Source organism: Schistosoma mansoni, assembly GCF_000237925.1.
Source record: "Schistosoma mansoni, WGS project CABG00000000 data, supercontig 0147, strain Puerto Rico, whole genome shotgun sequence".
In the NCBI taxonomy this organism is placed as follows: Eukaryota; Metazoa; Platyhelminthes; class Trematoda; order Strigeidida; family Schistosomatidae; genus Schistosoma; species Schistosoma mansoni.
Window position 1 is genome coordinate 244,451 of NW_017386044.1, and position 23,461 is coordinate 267,911.

The following is a 23,461-nucleotide window of genomic DNA, read 5'->3' on the forward strand; positions in this document are numbered from 1 at the left end:
TGACCAATGAAAGTCGATCCGTGTTAAGTGTGAGACAGTCACCCATTGAAAAACAAGAGAGATGACTGAAATTATACATTGACACCGTTGGCTGCTGACTCAGTGGTCTGGAGGTTAAGTGTTGGTGGACGAAACCGAAGGTCGTTGGTTTGATTCCCACGTATGGGTTTGTGAATGGATACTGGTGAGTAGTTTCACACTAAGGACTAAATGGGTGTCCATAACTTCCAGGTTTTCAATGTTGGTCTAACTTATATCGGTTCGTGATTTTAGTCATACTGGTTTATATTGACATCCTGTGTTAGATCGGATATAAGGTAAATACATTCAAGACCAGTTAATGACTTATGTACATTAGTATCTGTAGTGCTTAGTGGACGTACGTTTTATGATAGGAGTCGGACCAGTATCACATTAATATTTAGCATTTTGCATTGTAGGATGTTTAGTTGAATAATGTGTACTGTGACGGATGTATACTGTCAAGAGGTTAGAAACCGTATTGCAACTGATCTATAGTTATTGATAGTTATCCTCTGTTTATGTAAGTCATCAATATTGTTTAAAACATCCTAATAATAGGATATAGACACATAGTTTAAATAGTTGAAAGCATGACCACCATCGAAAACCTGGAAACAATGGACGGCCGTTTCGTCCCATTATAGGGCTCCTCAGCAGTGTGCACCCACGAACCCTTTACTCGCGAGATTCGAACCCAGGACCTACCAGTCTCAAGCCGAAGCCCTTAACCGATAGACCACTGAGCTGGCCGGCATCCAACGGTGTTAATGTCTAACTTCAACTGATCCACGAAGTTGAGCAACCATTCACCAATTGTCTTCAGTGAGTTCCTATCTCACAACAGACGTGGTTTTGAACTCCACTGGTCACTGCTTCTCACTAGAACTCCTGAATGTACTTCTCATGACCACTGCGCACTGCCACTGAGGAGTCCCATAATAGGAAGAAACGGCCGTCCAGTGCTTCCAGGTTTTCTATGGTGGTCTAGCTTCAATTGAATCACGTTTTCAACTATGAAAATACTAAATCTCCACATAACCCCTTCTGATAATGAATATAGTTTAAAGTCAATTTATTGGGTATATAACTATCCATATACAATCATGATCAATGTTAATGTAGTTTAAAGGTGTATTTTAAAATTGGGAATTTCTATTTCTACAATTCTTTCATCATCTTATATTTTTTTTAGTTTTTTTTTCAAGGTAAAAGATATTTTTTTAAAAAAAAAAAATTTTTTACCTGGTTTCTTGTTTAAATTCCGTTCATAACTACTATGTCGGCATGTTGATAATTGGATATTGTCAATATTATCATTATCACCATTTGGTTTTTTTTTAATTATTTGTTGATATGAATTCAATGGATTTTCATTTTTAATCTGATGTAATTTATCTAATTCATTATGGCTTCGATTATATTGTTTCACATTTATTTTTGCCGATCTGTCGGATAAATCTTGTTCACTGATGAATGCATTGTAATGATTAATCTAAGATATGAAATAACAGATATGTTAATTGATTATTTGTATATAATTAACAACAATTTAGTTTACAATGGGCAATCACATTTGATCATTGTTACTAGAGAGTGGTCATATAGTCAGTCAGTCAGTCAGTCAGCGACAACGTAGGACCAGGCACATATATGCATCGGTTCAAGTTGCCATACCTCGTTAGGTCATATAGTAGATTAAAATAAATCATTCTGAGTGATCTACTGTATACATATAAAGTTGTTCGATCTCGTCTCTTAAATACAGAATAAAGTGAAGGGATTTAATTTCACTTAGTATTGTTTGTTTGTATCTTCCAATTGATGTTTAGGACTGCAACTTGTCAGTCTCTTATTGGCCAGATGTGCATACTGTATGTATTGACTCGATAATGCCTTAATTCGCAAACATTCTAAGCAAAGATGGATAATGGCTAGCAGTGGAATCCAGTTTGCCGAGCGTTTCGTCCTATTTGGGACTCGTCAGCTAGATGTACCTTCATCTCACAGTTGATGTTCACTCTGAGACTCGAACCCAGTACCTTTCCCTTCAAACGCCATCGCGTTATTCACTCAGTTACAAACAAACAATACTGAGTTTAAACTTCACCCCAATGCACAAGCAAGTGGCTATCAGGACTCATTGGCCGAGTGGATAACGTAATGGCATTTGAAGCTATAGGTACTAGATTATTCCGATCATTTATATAGCTTAGTTGATTGAAGTTGAAAATGTGTAAGGTTTGCTTCAGGGTTAGGCGAAATGTGAATGAATAGAGTTCGATTACTAGTAGGGTCATTTCGGTCATCTGTTAAAGAAAACAAATTGGGTGGCTAACATCAAGCGATGCTCGATATTTTTTACTATGTAATACCTGAACTGTGGTCGATTTGTGACAAATACCTTCATATAAGGCATAAACTGAGAGATAAACTTGAAAAAATCTTTACACCGTTGGATAGCGATTTCGTATATCACAGCTATTCATCGATTTTGCACAAATGTTATGTTCCATTGGAATTCTAGAAAATACTTAAAACGTATATATAGCAATGGGTTAAGAACGTATAAATTCATGTGGAACTTCTTGTTAGGGATGTTAGATCCACAGAACTGACTTGGTAAATGTCTTATTATCAGAATTTTATTTTGGAAATTTCAATTTCTTTTTTTCACGCCTAAAGCTCCCATTTTCACCTTCATATCATATTTCCTACTTGGGAAGACCTTAAATGTTATTGGTTTGTTGTCTCTTTTAATATGCTATTTTGTAACGTTTCCCAAAGACATTTCTATGCTGTATATGTATGCTTGAGTTGTGATTGTTGTCTTTAATGCTTCTGGCTGCTTGTGGCATACATTTTCCCTCTTCTGAACTTGGATTTTTTTCTCTAGTTTGTGGGACCGTGACTCATCGTAATAATTAGCTTATTTGGTCATTGTGTCACTGAGTCCTCGTTCTATTCTCAGATTTAGCTGGACTCTTATTCTCTTCAAACATAGCACTTTACAAAAACATTTATAAACAACACTCTAAAAATATACAATACTTCATAATTTCAGTAGCTTAGTGGATTACATGTCGTCGTTAAAATCAGAAACTAGTGGATTCCAATCACATTGTAAATATAAATACTAGGATGCAGATAGATCCATTAAATAAGCTTCAAACAGAATGAAACTTATGCTTTGAATTCCAGTTCCACTCACAATCTTAATGTATCATTAAATGTATAAAATATTTAAATATTATATTCACAAGAAGCACTGGAACTGGATAGGACACATATTGAGAAAATCACCCAACTGCGTTACAAGGAAAGCACTCACATAGAATCCTGAAAGTCAAAGGAAAAGAGAATGACCAAACAACACATTACACCGAGAAATGAAGACAGACATGAGAAGAATGAACAACAATTGGATCGAACTAGAAAAGAAGGCCCAGAACAGAGTGGTTTGGAGAATTCTGGTCGGCGGCCTATACTCTATTACGAGTAACAGGCCTAAGTAAGTAATAACAAGTGTAATACTTTTTAATAGATTGAATTAATCAATCTGTCGTTAAATACTTCGTATCTGTTGACCAGACAATATCAGCAACAGCCTACTGTAGGAGAGAACAAACCAGATTTCAGCGGAGAAAGAAATCAGGAAGAAGCGCTGGAAATGGATAGGACACACATTAAGGAAATCATCCGACTGTGTCATAAGACAAGTTCTCACATAGAATCCTGAAGGTCAGAGGAGAAGAGGAAGACCAAAGAACACATTACTCCGAGAAATGGAAACAGACATGGGAAGACTGAACAACCACTAGATAGAACTAGAAAGGAAGGTCCAGGACAGAGTGAATTGGAGAATGCTGGTCGGCGGCCTATACTCCATTGGGAGTAACAGGCGTCAGTAAGTAAGCAAATAAGTAATATTCATAAGAGTAATACAAAACAAATAAACATCATCAATAATACACAATTTTCAACTTACATTATTATTATTATTTAAAAATTCCGGTTTTAATGGTCTAGCTATATGAGTTATATAATCTTCTTTAAATTTTGTTAATTTTGGTGTTTTCGATCTTTTGCTTGTTGTATTCATGATATTTGGTGTTGATTTATAATGATTATATTGTTTTAATAAACCTATTTTATTTAGATTAGATGAATTAGTGGATTGCATCATGTTTTCAGAAGTTGAATGATCTACCTAAAATGTAAAATAGCCTTGGATATATATTCAATGGTTAAATAATGAATACGGTATATATGTAATTGAATTTGTTCTTGGAAGGATATAAAATTGTATTACATAATGATGATTATTCTGCTGTTTAAATAAACATTTAAACAAACAAGCTTTAATGAATATTATCTATTTTGTACTGGTTGCTCAGCTTTGTCATTTGGTTAGAGTTTTGTCAGATAGTTGAAAATATATGTTGTGTCATTCAAAGTATTAGAACACATCAATGTATCTATCTATCTATCTATCTACCTATCTATCTATCTATCTATCTATCTATCTATCTATCTATATCTATATCTACATCTATCTATCTAGCTAGCTATCTAGTTATCTATCCACCAATCTATCTGTATCTCTATCTAGCTATCTATCCACCTATCTATCTATCTATTTATCTATCTATCTATCTAACTATCTATCCACCAATCTATCTGTATCTATATCTAGCTATCTATCCACCTATCTATCTGTATCTATATCTATCTATCTACCTATCTATTTATCTATCTATCTATCTATCTATGTATCTATATATGAAGTACATGTGAACGGAATGTATAGCTGAGCTTGGTTTAATATAGATTTATCTTGATTTAAACAAGAAAAAAACTATGAGCAATTATGATTGAGAAGATCAACTATTTTATAATTCATGAAATATTTGTAAAACAGATTGATAGATAATTTTCTATAATCTAGGTGATCATTCTATTGTAGATCATCTGATTTTTTTTTAAAATATACACAATTTGAAGCTTTTGTTGATAGGTTAAATTGAAATATGAATATTTTGTATAATCTCTAAGGAACAAATGGATAATTAATCTTCATAGTTGAAAACATGAGTCAATTGAAGCTAGACAACCAAGGAAAATCTGGAAGCACCGGACGGACGTTTCGTCCTATTGTGGGACTCCTCAGTGGTAGTGCTCATTCACAATTCCGCATCGCGAGATTCGAACCCGGGACTTAACATGCTGAAATCTCCACACAAACCTCTTCTGAGGATAATTAATCATTGATTTACCTAAGAAATAATTTGAATTTGGTGTTCTAAAGACAAATATACTTATATATCTTAGTAGAATTAAGGATTGTTACCATCACCGTAAGTGAATATTTATTCAACAACCAGTTGGTATTACGAAAAAAAAATGATACAATTAATATAAGATATTAAATAGGAAAAATAAATATGTAATCACAATTGATTGACCACTGGGTGATTATCAATGTCATGCGTGTCAAGTCCTTCTTAGTGCTGATCGAATACTATCGGTCAAGTTGCAATGTGACCACTAGTCTAGGTGGCTCGACACTGCATGCACTATGTTGAGAAAAGATGGTGGTTGGAGGCGATCAACAGGAAACCCTGGACCCGAGTTTCGTGCTACTTGGCACTCGTCAGCAAGGTGTACCTGTAATCTTGAAGGAACTGGTGCTCCCTTACGAATTCGATCCCGTGTCACTCAGCTTCACAGTCAAAGACGTTATCACTGAGCTATTCGGGCACGATCGACCTCCTGTAGGACTGAGATGTAATCACAATTGATTGACCACTGGGTGATGATCAATGTCATGCATAAAATCTCAGCCAATGAATTTGAAGTAAATCCAACATTTCTCCTGGCTAAATTCATTCGCTGGGATTTTACAAATACATATTGTTCCTATTTAATGTGTCTTACATCAACTCGGCGCTCAAATACTGTAAAACTACTCACTCTAATTTAGACGAAAGTTCTTATATAAAATAATAAGTATATGATTTGATCATGTATGATTATTATATTTTTCATTTTATGATGTAATACAGTCTAGTCCAGTTGGTTATAATGGTTATTTCAACATTTATATGGTTGCTGTACTTGTTTACCATCACACTGTTCAGGATTCAACTTAAAAGAAATCAAGAATCTCAACAGAATTTGAAAACAACATCTTTTAGATAATCAATTTAATAGTTGAAATCATGAGTCAATTGAAGCTAGACCACTATGAAAAACCTGGAAGCACTGAACGACTGTTGGATACCGGCTCAGTGGTCTATCGGTTAATTGCTCTGGCGCGAGACTGGTATGTGTTAGGTTCGAATCTCGCGAGTGAGGGATCGTGAATGCGCACTGCCACTGAGGAGCCCCATAATAGGACGAAACGGCCGTCAAGCAGTGCTCCCAGGTTTTCCATAGTGGTCTAACTTCAATTGACTCATGATTTCAACTATGAAAATATACAATTATGTCATAATTTACCTCGAGTTTCTCATTTGAATTATACTCTTCTTTTGTATCTGGAACTTTCCATGTAATATGATTATTATGATTATGATTATTATGTAATCCATGATCCGGATCAATATTTAATTGATTTTTATTATTATTATTATTATTGATATTTAATGTTGTTGATAATGAATTAAATTTCATAATAGAATTATTTACATTTGGTAAACTTTCACATGATATATTTGATAATGGTGATTGACTAATTGATGATTTATAACTTGGATTATTATTATGATTAGGATTACATAATTGAGCATCTTTTTTTAAAGCTGATCTATTGGTAATTGGTAACTTAGGGTACGAATTCATTTTGATATTATTATTATTGTTTTCACGTATAATTGTTATTTTAGAAGGTTGATAATTATTGATATGATCCGGTGTAATTGATGGATCATTTAATTGTGTATTAATGATACCCGATGATGATGATTTATTCAATAAAGGTAATATTTTGATTGGTTTATTATTATTATTTATAATATTATGATTAATTCTTAAACTGGAACGACTTAAATCTGATATAGATGCACTTTTAATATTGTCTATGTAATTAGGTGTGAGATCTGAAAAAGTAGTTTAAAAAAAGAAGAAGAATTATTGCTTAGATAAATATTATATAGTTGAAATCATGTGTCAATTGAAGCTAGATCACTGTGGAAAACCTGGAAGCATTGGATAGCCGTTTCGTATTATTGTGGAACTCCTCAATAGTTCGCATCCAAAATAAATCCAAAGTTATATCCAGTGGAGAATTATAAATGGTAACTCTGAGGATCATTTATGGACCAATGTGACATGTATATTTCCTATTGTCTAACTGTCAAGTAACTAAACTATTCATATTCATGTCCCTCTTATTATAAGATTTATTTTGTCCTATGGACTATTATTAAACGATTTAATGTTCTTGAATTCTCCTCAATCCATTAATTACTGTTCCCCCTGTTCAGAGTCACATTTCGCCAAATCTTGTGCAAATGTTATTTTCTATTTTATGGTACGATCTGGTCAGTTTGTTTGGTATATAAACCCAGTATGGTTGACAATAATTATTCATATTGCAGAGACTGTTATTGGTGTTCTGGACTTAACTGGCTGGGCTAGGCAGGAAGCAAGACTGATAAGTACTCAAGACTGCTCACTCGATTTTGTGTATTATTGATCCGATCAATAAATCACTACTCTCTTATTGGCGGTCATATAGCGTATATATATATATATATATATATATATATATCAAACAGGGCATGCACCCAATCGATATAACGTCCAATATAAATAGTTAAGTATAGTAATAATCTGTTTAAAAATTATTCTGTTAATCTTTTCTTAATTATCTAACTTGAGAATTTATTAGTCAAATGGATTTACAGTAGTAGTAGTAGTAGTAGGTTTGTGATATTAATAAGTCATCATATAGATTGGCAACAACTACCTACTCAATGCCCTTTGGTTTTTAGTCATTAGGAAAAGCTTAAGTAATATGTTTGTAGATGAAAATCGATGTAATCTAATGAACGTTTGTATGGCATTCCCTGATATTTATGGCTACTTCCTTTACTAGTCTTATTTAATAGATATAAAGTTCATAGAGGTTTGAATGGGAACAGAAGTATTTTTCATAGTTGAAATCATAAATCGATTGAAGGTAGACCACCATGGAAAACCTGGAAGCACTGCTTGACGGCCGTTTCGTCCTATTATGGGACTCCTCAGTTGCAGTGCACATCTACAATCCCGCACTTGCGAGATTCGAACCCAGGACCTACCAGTCTCGCGCCGGAGTACTTAGCCGGCATCCAACGGTGTTAATGTCTAACTTCAACCAATCCACGAAGTTTGAGCACCCGTTCACCAATTGTCTTCAGTGAGTTGTTATCTATTTATGATGTATTTTACACAGATGCTCAGAAATTAATAACAACTTACATAAAACTGATAACGAATTTCTATTATACGTAAGAAAGCTTTGATTTATTCCTAAAAATGTCAAATTTTGTTTAGTATAAATGAGACATGATTAGATTGTAAAAACTTCGAGATGAAGCGCGCAAACACTGAACCTCTAGACTACTGAGTTGGTATCCAATGGTTTGAATCTATAACTTCCATCAATCCATGATCTTTAGCAACCCTTAAATGGTCTACAAATTGATGGTTCACACTCGAGATCGAAGGTCCTATGTTCCATTTCCCATGTGCTGGTCATAAATTCTCACTATTAGGGAATCCCATACCATTCGTTCAATGAATCCAGGTTTTCAATGGTGATCTAGCTATGTTCAGTCCATAATTTCAACTGCAAAAACACTACAATCTTTACAAATCCCCTATAATAAATTGTTAAAATTGTAATAATACACATTAATATCATCCAAAAAATATTTTCATACTACATCTAAACTACTTATAACCATTAATAGTAATATAGCTAACCGGATTTACTAACCAGTTTCTTTGAAACTTGTACATTTATTAATTTCTTTTATTCTGTATTCATCTAAATCATAACCTAAATGATTTTTTTTCAATGCTAAATTTGATAAGAAACAACTAGATACAGAAGTGTTATTAGTTGTCGTCGTCGTCGTCGTAGTAGTAGTAGTAGTAGTAATAATAGTTGCTGTCATTGAAAGGGTGGAACTAATCGATTTCCCTTGGAACACAGGTATTAATGAATGATGACTATGAGTATTGAGTATATTATTATTATTATTCCTAGTTGATATTTTTCTTATTGGATTAGGTTCAGTATGTCTAAAATTTAGTTTTTGAGTATTATCATTATTATTATTATTCATATATTGATTAACATTACTTTTATCAAGTGTATTATGATTACTAATAGTAGTATTGGTTAATTGAACTTGTGATGAATGTTGTGGTTTATTTATTAAAGTTGACTTCAAATACTGGTCATCATGTTTTATTGATGTTAATAGTGGTGATGTTTGTAATTTTGTTTGTGAAACCATTTTGTTTTCTGATTGTTTTGATGGTGAGATTGTATTTTTTAATGTTGGTACACCAGTATTCTTCTTTTCACCTCTAATGAATAAAAAAAAAGTGAAAAAAATGATAGAAGACTAAAATTTTCAAGATATGTTTTGTGTCTACTTATAAGTAGTCTGTATAGTAAAATGAAACTTTGAAATCCTGTCAGTGTTAGTCAACATCAGGTGATATATCTACAAAGCTGCTTAAATATACTATTCATAATGCCTACTTAATCATAAAAGATATATTGTCATATATTTGAAATGTTACCATTCAATGGAGAGCTTGAAATTATTGTTCGGGTTGTCTACTTTTGTAAATTTGTACTGGTCACAGTCTATTATGCTTTAATCAGAAGGGGTTTTGTGAAGATTTCAGTATTTTCATAGTTGAAAGCGTGAGTCAATTTAAGCTAGATCATCAGGGAAAACTTGGAAGCACTGGATGGCCGTCTCGTCCTATTTCGCACTGCTGAGGAGTCTCACAATAGGACGAAACGGCCGTCCAGTGTTTTCAGGTTTACCCTGGTGGTCTAGCTTCAATTGACTCACGCTTTCAACCATTATATATATATTTTTAAAGGATTTTATTGGTTGTTTAATATGAAGATGCCATTACATCCTTTTGGTAGTGCTGAACAATTTCTTTTATAATTTTTTTTGTTCTTATGTTTTCTCAATTATCCTTTACTGTTATCCAATTTCACATTTTGGAATTTTGAGAAAAGATCATGATTTTTTACGGAGAGTCATGTAAAGATTAGTAAGATATGTGTTTAATCTTATAGGTCATCTTATGAATATGCTTGAAATATTCAAAATTACTGACAAAGCAGTTTTATCAGACACTAAGCGTCTTCTTTGTTCTCATTTCCTAATCGTGTATTTTCAGTCAGAGTAGGAAATATATAAATAAGAATCTATCTATGCGAACAAAAGTACAAAGGCTCTTTAATACAGTTTACGGTACATCCACTATGCGGAGGACAGGTTGTGAACAAATTATTTATATTCTCGGAAGTGAGCAAAGAGAAGCATTAGAGCCGACAAGCAGAAATACGTAGCATGTCTAGCAGCGGCAGTGGGGAAAGCTGCAAAACAAGGAATTATGAGACAACTATATGACACAACGGTGAAGATAACAGGAACATAACGTAAACCATAGAGACCAGTCAAGTATAAAGAAGGCAAGCCGATCACTGAGATCCAAGGACAGTGAACCTGGTGGGTAGAGCTCTTGAGTAGATCAGCTCCACTGAATCTACCAGCCTCTGAAGTAGCACGCACAGACCTTACCATAGCTTCTGCTTAACCAACAGTCGAGGAACTCAGCAAAACCATCAGAAAAATCATGAGTGGAAAAGCAACAGGACCTGACAGCATACTAGCTGAAGCACTAAAGCCAGATAAAAAATAAGTATAAACATACTCAACATTCTGTCCAGGGAGATTTGAGAGGAAGAACAAATGCCGACGGACTGAAAAGAAGGACACTTCATTAAGATACCGAAGAAATGGGATATCATCAAATGTGAGAACAACAGAGGCATCAAACTACTATTGGTACCAGGAAAAGTTTTAAATAGAGTATTGTTGAATAAGAAAGTTTCTTTTTTAAAATTAATCAGGATTTTGTACAAAAATGTTTTTTTGAAACAAAATGTTGAATGAATACACAAAAAATGTAGATAAAATTTTATTTTACAGTATTTCTTTTGAGAATTCGGTAACTGTTCACAAGTGTTTTGTGATGAAAAACTTTAATTTTAAATGATATTTCAGTAGTTGATTTTGTTGTACTTCTTAATCACGTTGAAATGAAAAAATGATACAACGAAATTTTTTTTCAGGAGTAAAAAATGGAAAATAACATAAAAACAAAAAAAGAGTAAAATCATAGGAGTTATGAAATTATTCCCAAGAATGACAGATTAATATCCATAATAATCCTTGTTTAATATTTCAAATCTCGCGAGGCAGGATCGTGGATACGCATTGCTGACGAGTCCAACAATAGAACGAAACGACTGTACAATGCTTCCATGTTTTCCATGATAGTCTAGCTTCAATTGACTTATGAAAATTTCAGATATAAACAATAATTAATTACTGACTAGTTACAAATATTTCGATCTGAATCTCGCAAAAAGTATTAATCCTTCCAGAATTGTTGACGCGCCTAGTTAACGAGTAGCGACTAACACAAAACATCGTCTCTTGGTTTTACTGTGAAGTACCTTTAACCATCTAAAACTATGATGTACGTTCAGACTTTTGACATGGTTTTGATTCTACTTACTTGTAAGGCTTAGTGATAGCTTTGGGTGAAAAGAAACATTAAAATAATCTCAGTAATTTTAATTAAATAATTCCAAAAGATCGACCAGCAAGCTGTCCTGATATTCTTGAGGGAAATAATCATAACTTAATAGTAAATAAATTTTATGAACTAAGTATAATTTACACGAATAAAGTTATCAGTAAAGGGTTGTAAAGATTATTGAGTTTTGATTGAGATCATGAGGGAATCCGTGTCAAACTACAATTTAAAACAAGGAAGCGCTGAACGACCAATTTATCTTAGTATGGAACTTCTCAGCAGTACGCATCCACGATCCTGAACAAGGGATTCGAACCCAGGTCTCGCGCTCAAATGCTTAACCTCTAGACCACTGAGCTGGCAACCAATGATGTTGATGTCTAACTTCAACCAATCCACGAAATTGCGCTCGAGAAAGAAGACACTTGGTTCGAATCCCATATGTAGGATCTTGGATTCGCCCTACTGAGGAGTCCTATTCTGGGACGAAACGGCTGTCTAGTGCTTTTTTTTGTTCTCAACGATGGTCTAACATAACATTCATTTATGATCTCCACATAAAGTTCTGACGATAATATTATTTTGAAATCATTTTGATATATATTATAAATATTTTTGAGTACACTAAGATCTATACTGTCTGAATATTATTTTTATGAATACATTTTGCCGGTAATAAAAAATAATAACAACTTGGAAAAGAAAATACAACCATCCATCAATCAATCAAGTGAATAATGTAAATAGATATGGATGATTTGATCATAATGAAGTGATTTAATAGAATCATATTGTATCTACTCTGTAACTGATTGATATTTTGGCTTCAAGCCAGTATCTATACGAGTACTGGAAGCTGAAACGTAATACAACTTACATTATTGAAAAGGAAACAATGTAGAAAAATAGATCTCTTAGATATATTTATGAATTTTTTCCAAAAAAAACAGGTCTACCTAATACATTTAAAATATTGATTTATCATATGATAAACACCCAGATACTAAAAAAGATTTTATTATTTATTTAAAAAACAGCGGCAAATGTCTAGTATAAAAATATTTTTTAGAAAAAAATATTTTTTGATAAAAAATCGATAGATATGAAAAAAAACGATTGAAAATATTTATCATTTGGCTCTAAGTTGAATTTAAAATGTTTACTTTCAGTGATATAAGAAAAAAACTGGTATATCCGAATGAGAATTATGAATGGTTACTTTTGAGAACTGTTGTGTTCCGATAACAATAGTGAATGATAACTTTGGCACACATTTATAGACCAATATTATACATATATTTATTATCGTATAATTGCTAAATAATTAAACTATTCATATCCATGTTACGCTTATTATAAGCTTTATTTTGACCTATAGACTATTATTATACGATTTACCATTGTTGAGTTATCCTCACTTTATTGGTTACTGTTCCCCCTATTCACAGCCCGGCACTTCCATACTGCAACAGTCAGTTGCCATACTTTGCCCCCAAATGTCCTGGTACGGCCGAGAGTGGGGAGAGTCCGCTCTCCCTCTCGAAATACTCTCACATGTCCACGCGTATATAGCCTCTGCCAAAAAGTCCTACTCACTGAATTCCCGTGGCATTACTGTTGTTTACGAAATTGAGAGGACGAAAATCGAATGTCCGGCGCTCTAACCGGGTTGATGGACACGGAAAGTCCACCTAGGGAAGTTGGAAAACCCTGATTCCAAACCAATGGTGCACGTGAGCTCCACTATCCTGAAGGAACGAATGGCGTATGAATCAATTGTAGGTCACCGGCTACCATGGGACTGCATCTCTTTACGATGCTCCACTGCCTTGTGGATCAGACCTTTAGGTCGAAGGCTCCGGGTGTGGCCCTCTTAGAAAACCACCTGCTTCAGTTTGAGCACCCGGGCAGTATCTCAGCCCTCTCACAAATCAAATGAGATTTGTGTGGCGCATATGTATTCGGTGCCCCTTTGTACCAATATTTATGTGTTTAAATAAATAATAATTCACAGCCACATTTGGCTAAATCTTGTACAAATGTTATATCCTATTTTATTGGTACGATGTGGTCAGTCTGTTTGGTATATAAAGTCAGTATGTTTGAAATACAATGATTCATACTGCAGAGGCTGTTATTGGTTTTCTGGACTTAACTGGCTGGGCTAGGTAGAAAGCAGGACCGATTAGCAATCTAGACTGTTCGTACGGTTTTCGTGTGTCATTTGTCCGATGGATAAAATCACTCCTCTCTGATTGGCGGTTTTATCACATCATACGTTAACTGGGCATCGACTCGGCCACAAGATATAACAAGAACTATTCATGGAGAAATATTATACGCATATTCTTATTGTATAGCTATTCAGTAACTAGATTATGTATATTTATACTCTTCTTATTACATGCTTTATTTAGATCTATTGACTATTATTATACGATTTACTGTTATTAAGTTATACCCCGTCTATTAATTTCAGTCTCCCACCATCGAAGATACTTTTGGTTAGATCTTGTACAAATGTTGTTTTCTATTTTGTGATGTGATGTAGTCTGTTTGGTTTGTATATAAACTGAGTATGTTTAGAATACACGATTCATACCACAGAAGCTGAGATTCGCGTTATGCACTCAGCAGGCACGGTTAGTTAGGAAGAAGGATCGATAAAGACTCTAGACTGTTCGTACGGGTTTATGCATCACTGGTTCGGTCAATAAGTCACTCTTTTCTAATTAACGGTATCATTGCGTTATATATATTGATAGAGCACAAAGCAACAAGTTATAACATAAACAAAACGGAATAATCTCTTAATACTGTACTCAAACTGAAGTTGTTTGTCAATATGGATAAAAAATTATAAATCAAAGAAATAATCCAAATCATTTCCTATTTTAAAAGTGGATATTAGTCAGTAATTTACAGTTTACTATTGTGGTGTGAGTTGCTTACATCCACATAAGTAGTATATGACGATAATCAGTCATAGAATGTATTTCAGTAGAAAGAATGGAAATCAAACACAATTAGTATGAAAATGCATGAACAATGATAATCGGAGACTATAGATTGATATTTGTAGAAGGAACGGTCAAGATTGAGACTATTGATTAATAGTTTGCAAATTAACTATTTACTGTATGGTTGTCAAATTTTAGTGAGATAGTTTGTAATTTCGTGTCAAGCACATTCGGTATGTAGGAGAGAAGTAATCTATTTCAAAACGAAACTAATGAGGATTATCTACCTGTCAGCTTGAGATTCTGAAGAATCACATTGACAAAAATATTCCATGCATATAGATCATTTCTCATCACTACTGTATTATTTGGAATACGATTAAAAAAGGTTGTGTAAAGTCTATCCTACATGTCTGAAAAGTTATAGTAAGTATTCATTAACATTTGCTTCCCACTTTTAAAATCGAGCAACAAATAATCACACAGTAAGTCACAACCTGTAAATAAACAACATCTTTTGAAGCTGTATTATATAACTTCAGACAAAACATCGTTGTGAATAGGAGTTGTAATATCTTATGTGAACTTATAATATATGTATCCTAAGGACAAATAATCACATTGATCGATACCAGCGATTATGGTTCATTTAAAGCATTCAAACACTATTTCTTAACGAACTCCGAGACCTTATTTAAGAGGTTAATACCAAATTTGTTAATCCACATATTCATATAATGATACAATATTTCTTATCATCTATGCGTGTCACAATGAGTCTAGTTTCACTGATGATATTGATAGTAATTTACAAATACCTTTACATTTTTTGTCTTCAAGTAATTAGAAAACAAGAAGCATTGATATAATACAGTTTATGGACAAAATGAATAGTTGTTTAACATTGAGAAGTTAATTTAATTTGAAATCAAATACTTTTCGTTATCAATAGACATATACAAGTGGATGTAAAATGTATAATGATTGATAACTATGATTGATTAAAGACTTTTAAACTAATAACAGGGCTAAACAAATGTTCATTATTAATTTGACATATGTTGATCAAAGGATGAAAATAAACTTCTAAAAGTAGTGAAATAGTTTTTAGCTTTTCTTTGTAAAGGCATCAAATTGTTCTTTTAAAGAATTTTGATGATGAAACAAATTTTACCTAGGAAAACTTGAGTATTCTTTATAATATAATAGTTGGATTCATGAGTCAATTGAATCTAAACCACCATGGAAAACCTGGAAGCACTGGATGGCCGTTTCGTCCTATTGTGGGACTCCTCAACAGTGTACACCCATTCACGAGATTCGCACCAAGGACCTATTGGTCTTGCACGTGAACGCTCAACCTCTAGACCATTGAGACCACATCCAACGGTGTTAATATCTAACTTCAACCGATCCACGAAATTGTGCGACACATCCACTATTGTCTTCAGTGAGTTCATATCTCACAACAGACCTAGTTGAACTCCACTGGTCACCATTTCTCGCTAGAACCCCAGGAGATACTTCTTGAAGTCAGTCACTGGTGAGCACATGATGATTAATTATCAGAAGAGGGTTTTGTGGAGATTTTAGTAATTGAATAGTTGAATTCATGAGTGATTTGGCTTCAATTGACTCCTAATAATATTCCTTATAAGTAGTAAGATATATTTTCTAGTATTTTAAAAGATTATAACTGGTTATGTTCACATTCAAACTGCATAGTTTCACATAAATAATTCTATGAAATTGAATGATTTATTATACGGTATCTGTGTCATTTATATCTTTACAAAATAATCATTTTCTAGTACATTATTATATCAAAATTTAGTGCGTAATCGTTATGTGTTATGAAACACTGATGGTATTTCTAACATTACTGGTTTAGAATCTGTATTTCACTAATTTATGAGAAATTTACAGGTTGGTAGATGGTGACTCAGAGGTATAAAGTTATGAAGTTTGTTATGAGACCTGAAGGTTGTAGGTTGGATTAGATGTGATAGGTCGTGAATACTGAGAAATCTTATACTCGGTATTCAGTACGTCTTGTTTTTCAATCGTTTCTTTATTTATATTAGTCAATTATCTTACTGAGTTTTAACAATCTTCATAAACAGTGAAGGTTGTTAATTATTTATTTATTCTGTTCCATTGTTTGTTTAAATCACATATCTTTGGCCCTTAACAGTTAATCCTGATAGATTATTTTTTCCAGGCAGCTATGATTAGAAGGCGAGTTCTAATATAGGCAGAGATCGTAGAAACAAATCGACATTGAAGAATTTTTTCTTATCAATCAACATAATAAATGAGTTCATTTAATTATGATATATATACACTAGTAAATAAATTTCTGAAGAGTACCGTTAACAAATTCACTTAACAATTATCTAATTATCAGAAGAGGGTTTTGTGGAGATTTTAGTAATTTTATATAGTTGAGATCATGAGTCAATTGAAGCTAGACCACCATGAAAAACCTGTAATCACTGGATGGCCGTTTCGTCCTATCGTGGGGCTCCTCAGCCTCGCGAGCGAGATTCAAACCCAGGACCTACCGGTCTGGAGCCAGAGCGCTTAACCTATAGACCACTGAGCTGGCCGGTATCCAACGGTGTTAATGTCTAACTTCAACCAATCCACGAGTCCAGGAGTCCCATAATTGGACGAAACGGCCGTCTAGTGCTTCCAGGTTTTTCATGGTGGTCTAGCTTCAATTGACTCATGATTTCAACTATTAATAACTAGAAATTTCACTTCTTACTATAAATTATAAATTATTATCTACAATTAGTACAGGTTTTATTTACAATGACTAATCATAGATGTAAAAGCTATTAGCCATGATAAGTAAACCAATATCAGCTAAAAACCCATATTGTTCTGGTCATATCACAGAATGACGATTAGAGATGTGTACTAAAAGAATACAAATTAGTTCTTAACCAGTCGGAAAATCAAAAATATAGTATACTTGAGAAGTCTTATTGGTTTGTAATTTCATTTCGTTGACATTAACTACTTCAATCGGTCAGTTTACATTGAAATATGTGTATCATCATAGGATTTCCTTGACAATGTCATCTAGCCACAAATCTAAGTTAAGTTGATTTTTGGCTAATAGGTAATCTAGGACAAGCACTTTGTCCTAAATCGAAGAATTCGATCAAATGTTTCTGCATACCAAAGTTGATATCCACACGAACCAAGTAACGTTTGTCTAAAAATTCAATGCTTTATTTCCTAAGTTATTATGTATCAAATAGTTTGAAGAGGTTTCTTTTGTATACAAAACATTAAATAATGGAAAATCAGTCATAAACCACATAAAACCTAGTACACATGCAGATCGGTTCCTGTTGTCATTCCACCTCATCGACTTGACCATACCTTTTCCTAACCACGAAGAGAGGTGTTCACTAACTCTTTGGTTCAGTTGTCTGGTAGTGCGCCCAATATAGCTTTCTCCAAGTCGATACGGAGCTCAGTTCTTTCACACTTGATCGATAGCGGTCATAAAGTTGACAGAAATCAGTCATTTAAAGTTATTTATCGTATTCCTGCTAGTTTTCCTTATGGGGTTCAATCTCGTCTCTTACACATGGCAGAAGCTATAGGATCTCGATCCAACAACCCAAGTCTTTGTGTTCATAAGAAATTTGTAACACCCTTATCCCTCCCTTGGCCTTAATAAATAATCTTATTTTCCATACTTTTTCTTCGTTTATTTTTCTTATTATGTAATCTATTCCATTGTTATCATCGACTCATAAACTGCTTTGATTGGTTTAATAATTTCGTATATGCATATAAATATTACTGTATATTAGAGGATCTAATCGAAAACAATATTGTTCGCTTATATATATTGTTTTAAGTCCCAACATACACTATCAACCCCACAAATGTCTTACACTTATTGATGTCATGTTTCACAGTCATATAGGCTGACACAGTTAATTACTAAATGGTATATTCCTCCATTGGTAGGTGAACGTGTTACTCACGCTATAGGTGATCTTAGTTGGCTAGATTCTAGAGAACGTTTTAATTCTACAGCTAAACATAATAGTATTATCTACATTTCTGTTTCCACGGTATCAGATTAGTTTTCCTAATGTATGGCAACGTGACAACTACTTAAAATAATGAATGTTTGTTAATAAGATCAATACTTGAATTTATTCCTTTTTCACTATCATTATCATACTCAAGGAACATACTACAAAAAAAAAAGAAGAAATGAATCATAACTTACATCACTTCTTCAAATGGTATAGCAAAACACATTTCTCTTGGTACAACATGTGCCATTGAACAATAATAAGTTCCAATATAAGCGGTCATTTCGATAATTATTATATTACTAAGGTATCAAATTATAGTAGTAATATTAAAGTATGCATAATCAATGATAATTCTCTTATACTTTCATGTAATTGTAAACAAATAAAGCATGTAAATAGTCAAGTAAAATATTTACAAGTTAAAGTTCTCTATATATGCACATAGCAACAAATAATAATAAGGAATTCAAATAATCAACGCATTATATCCATATATGTATATATATATATATTCGTTGTCATGTAATATGACCAAATAATATGTAAGCATACTTGTTCATACTGTTTTGTTTTTCTTTTTGGTAGCGTGACATTGAAGAAAGTAATCAGAGACTCCTACTAAGTGTATGCTCATAGTCATAAAAGTGAAATCATATGTCTCTACTACTCAGATATATATATGTATATATGTATCTACAATACTAGTAATAAATATAAATCAGAGTGAATGAATGAATGAGAGATGAATAGATATATAGAAAGTGTATTAACATTGTTTATTTGTCATACGAGAATAATAATAACAAGTATGTAACCATGAAATAGTTATATAAATATTTACTACTATCTAAGAGACATAGAGATTAACAACACCTATCATAATATGTAAACGTTTCATTCAATTAGTAATGTGCTAGGATATTTACTTTAATAAGTCATTTTAATATTATGAGGAGTTTTTGGTGGAGATTTAGTATTTTCATAGTTGAAAGCGTGAGGAGTCCCACAATAGGACGAAACGGCTGTCCAGTGCTTCCAGATTTTCCCTGGTGGTCTAGCTTCAGTTGACTCACTCTTGCAACTATGAAAAGTCGTTTTATACTTAGTAGATTATATTCAGTTATATATTTAAATGGTGATTGTAGTAAGGGTTTTAAGTTGAAATTGGCTAGGGGAAAAACTTTTTTTTATAAGTTGTGATGGTGTTTTGTTTTTATAATCTCTAATAGATCAATGACATAACTACTACTGTAGTGCGGTCTACTTATATCCAATATAAGTAGTTTATGACGATGGTCAGACATAGAATGTATTTTGGCACAAGATCGATAAGGAAAGAACTAAAATGAAGCACGATTGGTAATAAAATGCATCAACAATGGAATTAGACAAGATGAACTGATATTTATAGAAGAAACAATGGAGATTGAGACAATTGGTTGTTATTTTGCAAATAAACTGTAAACTGTATGGTTATCAGAATTTAGTGAGATAGTCTGTAATTTGCGCTTAACTACATTCGATTGTCTCCGACTGGTGTTTTGTTCACAGTACATATTAATCGCATAACATATTCAGGTTTATTTATGAAAAGTTCCAAAAAAGTTCAGTCAGAGACATCATAGTTGCTGGTAATATACAATGAAATGAATGTACATTATTCAGATGTTGATTTACTGGACTGCTAACATCTAACTGACTATCATTTAAATATTTCTCATCAGAATCGATCAAATAATAAGATATGGAAACTTGTTGAAATATTTTATGTACTTTAAGTACATTCGATTGTCTCCAATTAGCGTTTTGATAGTTGCACTACTACATATTATATTTAGATCTTTCCAATAAGTTTTATTGAACTTTAATCTATTGACTCAAAATTTACTATGATAAAGACAATGTTTTTAACTTACAATAATTTTCTTTGTATCATCTTTAATCTATTATACATTAAGAATCAGTTCAAAATTCAATGGAATTGTTTAAAAGACAATTTAGATTGATGATAAATGAGTTAATGTGAAGTTAATAATGAGGTTTTGAATTTATTCAGTATTTAGTTCTTTTTTGTAATGTCTAAAGGGAAAAAAAGAGTTATACTTTATAATCAGTAAGTGTAATTTTTTTGAAGCCGCTTGATGTGAATGATTCAATTACTGTACTGTAAAATACTTTGTACTTGAATGAAATGTAAGTGAACAATGAAAAAAAATTCCAAATGTTGACAATGAATGAAATACTGGATTGATTTTGACATAAATGATAAAGACATACGCAAAAGAAATCTAAAAAAAACTGGTTTGCATGTAGTTTGATTCTATATGTATAAATTCTTAGTGTGCAAAAGTTCCGAAGATTAACAGAGATATGTATTCTTAATCACTCCTCATAGCTAAATTCAAAGCTGTCTGGCTTAAGGGTGAATTGTTGTAAAATGAAATGGTAGCTTTAGTTTGTGAAAACCATGACTGTTATCATGTGTTTCGTTAATAAGGGAAACCTATATGGTTGATATCTCTGTGATAATTGTAATCAACTGTTAATGACTTGCAGTGACATGGTTACACTATTTTTCATTTTGATTTCTAGATACTCTTCCAATTCCTTTCTCTCAATTCATATTTTTTTCTTCATTTTAAGATAAAATTGAAATGTCTCTTCGTGCCATACTTTAATTCTTGTAGCTTCATTTGATATTAATGTGATTGTACTGATGTTGTCTTCCTTGTTGAGCCAAGAAATACTTCTTATTTTGTGCTTCTCAAGTGAAATTTAAGAAAGCAAAACAATTTTTTGAGCAAAAATAGATGGTAGCTAGCAGTGGAATCCAGGACGCGTGTTTCGCCCTATCTGGGACTCGTCAGCTGGGTGCATCTGCATCCCAGAGTTGATGTTCATCCCAGGACTCGAACCCAGTACTGTTTGCTCCAAACGCCATCACGTTACCCTTTTATCTACTGAATCTAAATAGCCACTAGCTTGTGCAGTACAAAAATGAATGAAAACTAGGAAGTTGTAAATTGTTGTATGGTACAATCACTATGGGGCTCTACAGTAAGAATGTGTATCGTCGACTTATGGAACCTAAGGTATTTAAAGCCTACTGAGTTCCGATAGCTATTGACTAATGTAATCGAGTAAATTTCAATCGATACATATTGGTTATTTGGATCTTTCCAGTGATGTATAAGATTACAACTGATCAGTCTCTTTTCACTTATTATTTCCAAGTGAATCAATGATAAAAATTATAAATAGACAACTATATCAAGATTTTGTAATTGTCTGTTTAATAATTAATTTGAATAAATTGAACCAAAATTTAAATTTTCCAGATAAATTTATTTTCTTTCAGAATTTGTAATTATTAAGATTAAACAATATTAGTTACAGTTTGTTCTCACCTTAAACCTATCGTGGTAATATAAGCTTATTATCCAGAGTGATTAGCTCTCAAATTGTTTTCACATTATTATTATTATTATTTTATATAGTTGAAATCATGAGTCCATTGAAGCTAGACCGCTATGGAAAACCAGGAAGCACTAGACGGCTGTTTCGTCCTATTGTGGGACTCCTCAGTGGCAGTGCTGATCCACGATCTCGCCTCGCGAGATTCCAACACATGATCCATTAGTCTCGCGCGCGAGCGCTCAACCTCTAGACCACTGATCTGGCCGGCATCCAACGGTGTTATTGTCTAACTTCAACCATTTACCAATGTCTTCAGTAAGTTACTATCTCTCAACAGACCTGGTTGAACTCCACTAGTTATGATTAATATTATTATTATTATCCTTGTCTCCTTTTACCCCCTATTTCCAGTAAATCTTCTTAACAAGTATATTATGTGTGATCAGATTATTCGAAATGTATTACACTAATATATCATCATATAAAATTCACTTAGTATTGTTTATTTGAATCTTCCCATCGATGTATTAGGACTGCAACTGGTCAGTTTCTTATTGGCATATGTGCATACTGTGCGTATTGCCTCGTTAAAGCCTTAATTCACAAGCATTATAAGCAATGATGGATCGTTATATAATTCTGATAATCTTCATCTTCTTATAATAACACTATCAAAATATGAATTACCCTTGATTAACAATAGTATACAATCGATCATAATAACAATAATACTCTTATTATTTCATTCATGGAATAACCAATGTGTTGTTTTTTTTTTATCAAATCAATAATCGATCAAAATTTTTTTCGAGGAAACTATTTTTTCAATCAATATTTGTTTAATTTATCACCATTTTAAGAAAAAAATGGCTTATTTTGATAATACTCACTCACTTACTTACTCATTCTCTACACTATAGGATATAAAAATAATAATTTTACATGAAAAATCAGTGTGAAATTTATTTTTACCAACCAAAAAAAAAAATAAATATATACATGAACGAGTGAGTTAAATGAATAATGGTGTATATGTATATATGTGCTTGTATGTTTGTATATGTAGGATGTAAGCTATTGATATCACTGATTATAAGTAGTATTGTAATAAATAAATGAAAAAAAAAAATTGTCTTG

At 32.7% G+C, this 23,461-nt stretch overlaps 1 protein-coding gene across 1 annotated transcript in view; it reads right to left on the minus strand.

The window, feature by feature from the left end:
- Smp_204760 (unnamed protein product) overlaps positions 1–23,461 on the minus strand; it is a gene marked incomplete at both ends in the record, with an annotated part of 36,846 nt that overhangs the window by 7,625 nt on the left and 5,760 nt on the right. Inside the window, 4 exons of the mRNA XM_018792716.1 lie at positions 1,267–1,516; positions 4,010–4,231; positions 6,523–7,121; positions 9,377–9,606. Coding sequence (XP_018644666.1) covers positions 1,267–1,516; positions 4,010–4,231; positions 6,523–7,121; positions 9,377–9,606 — 1,301 coding nt within the window. The remainder of the gene's footprint in view (positions 1–1,266; positions 1,517–4,009; positions 4,232–6,522; positions 7,122–9,376; positions 9,607–23,461) is intronic.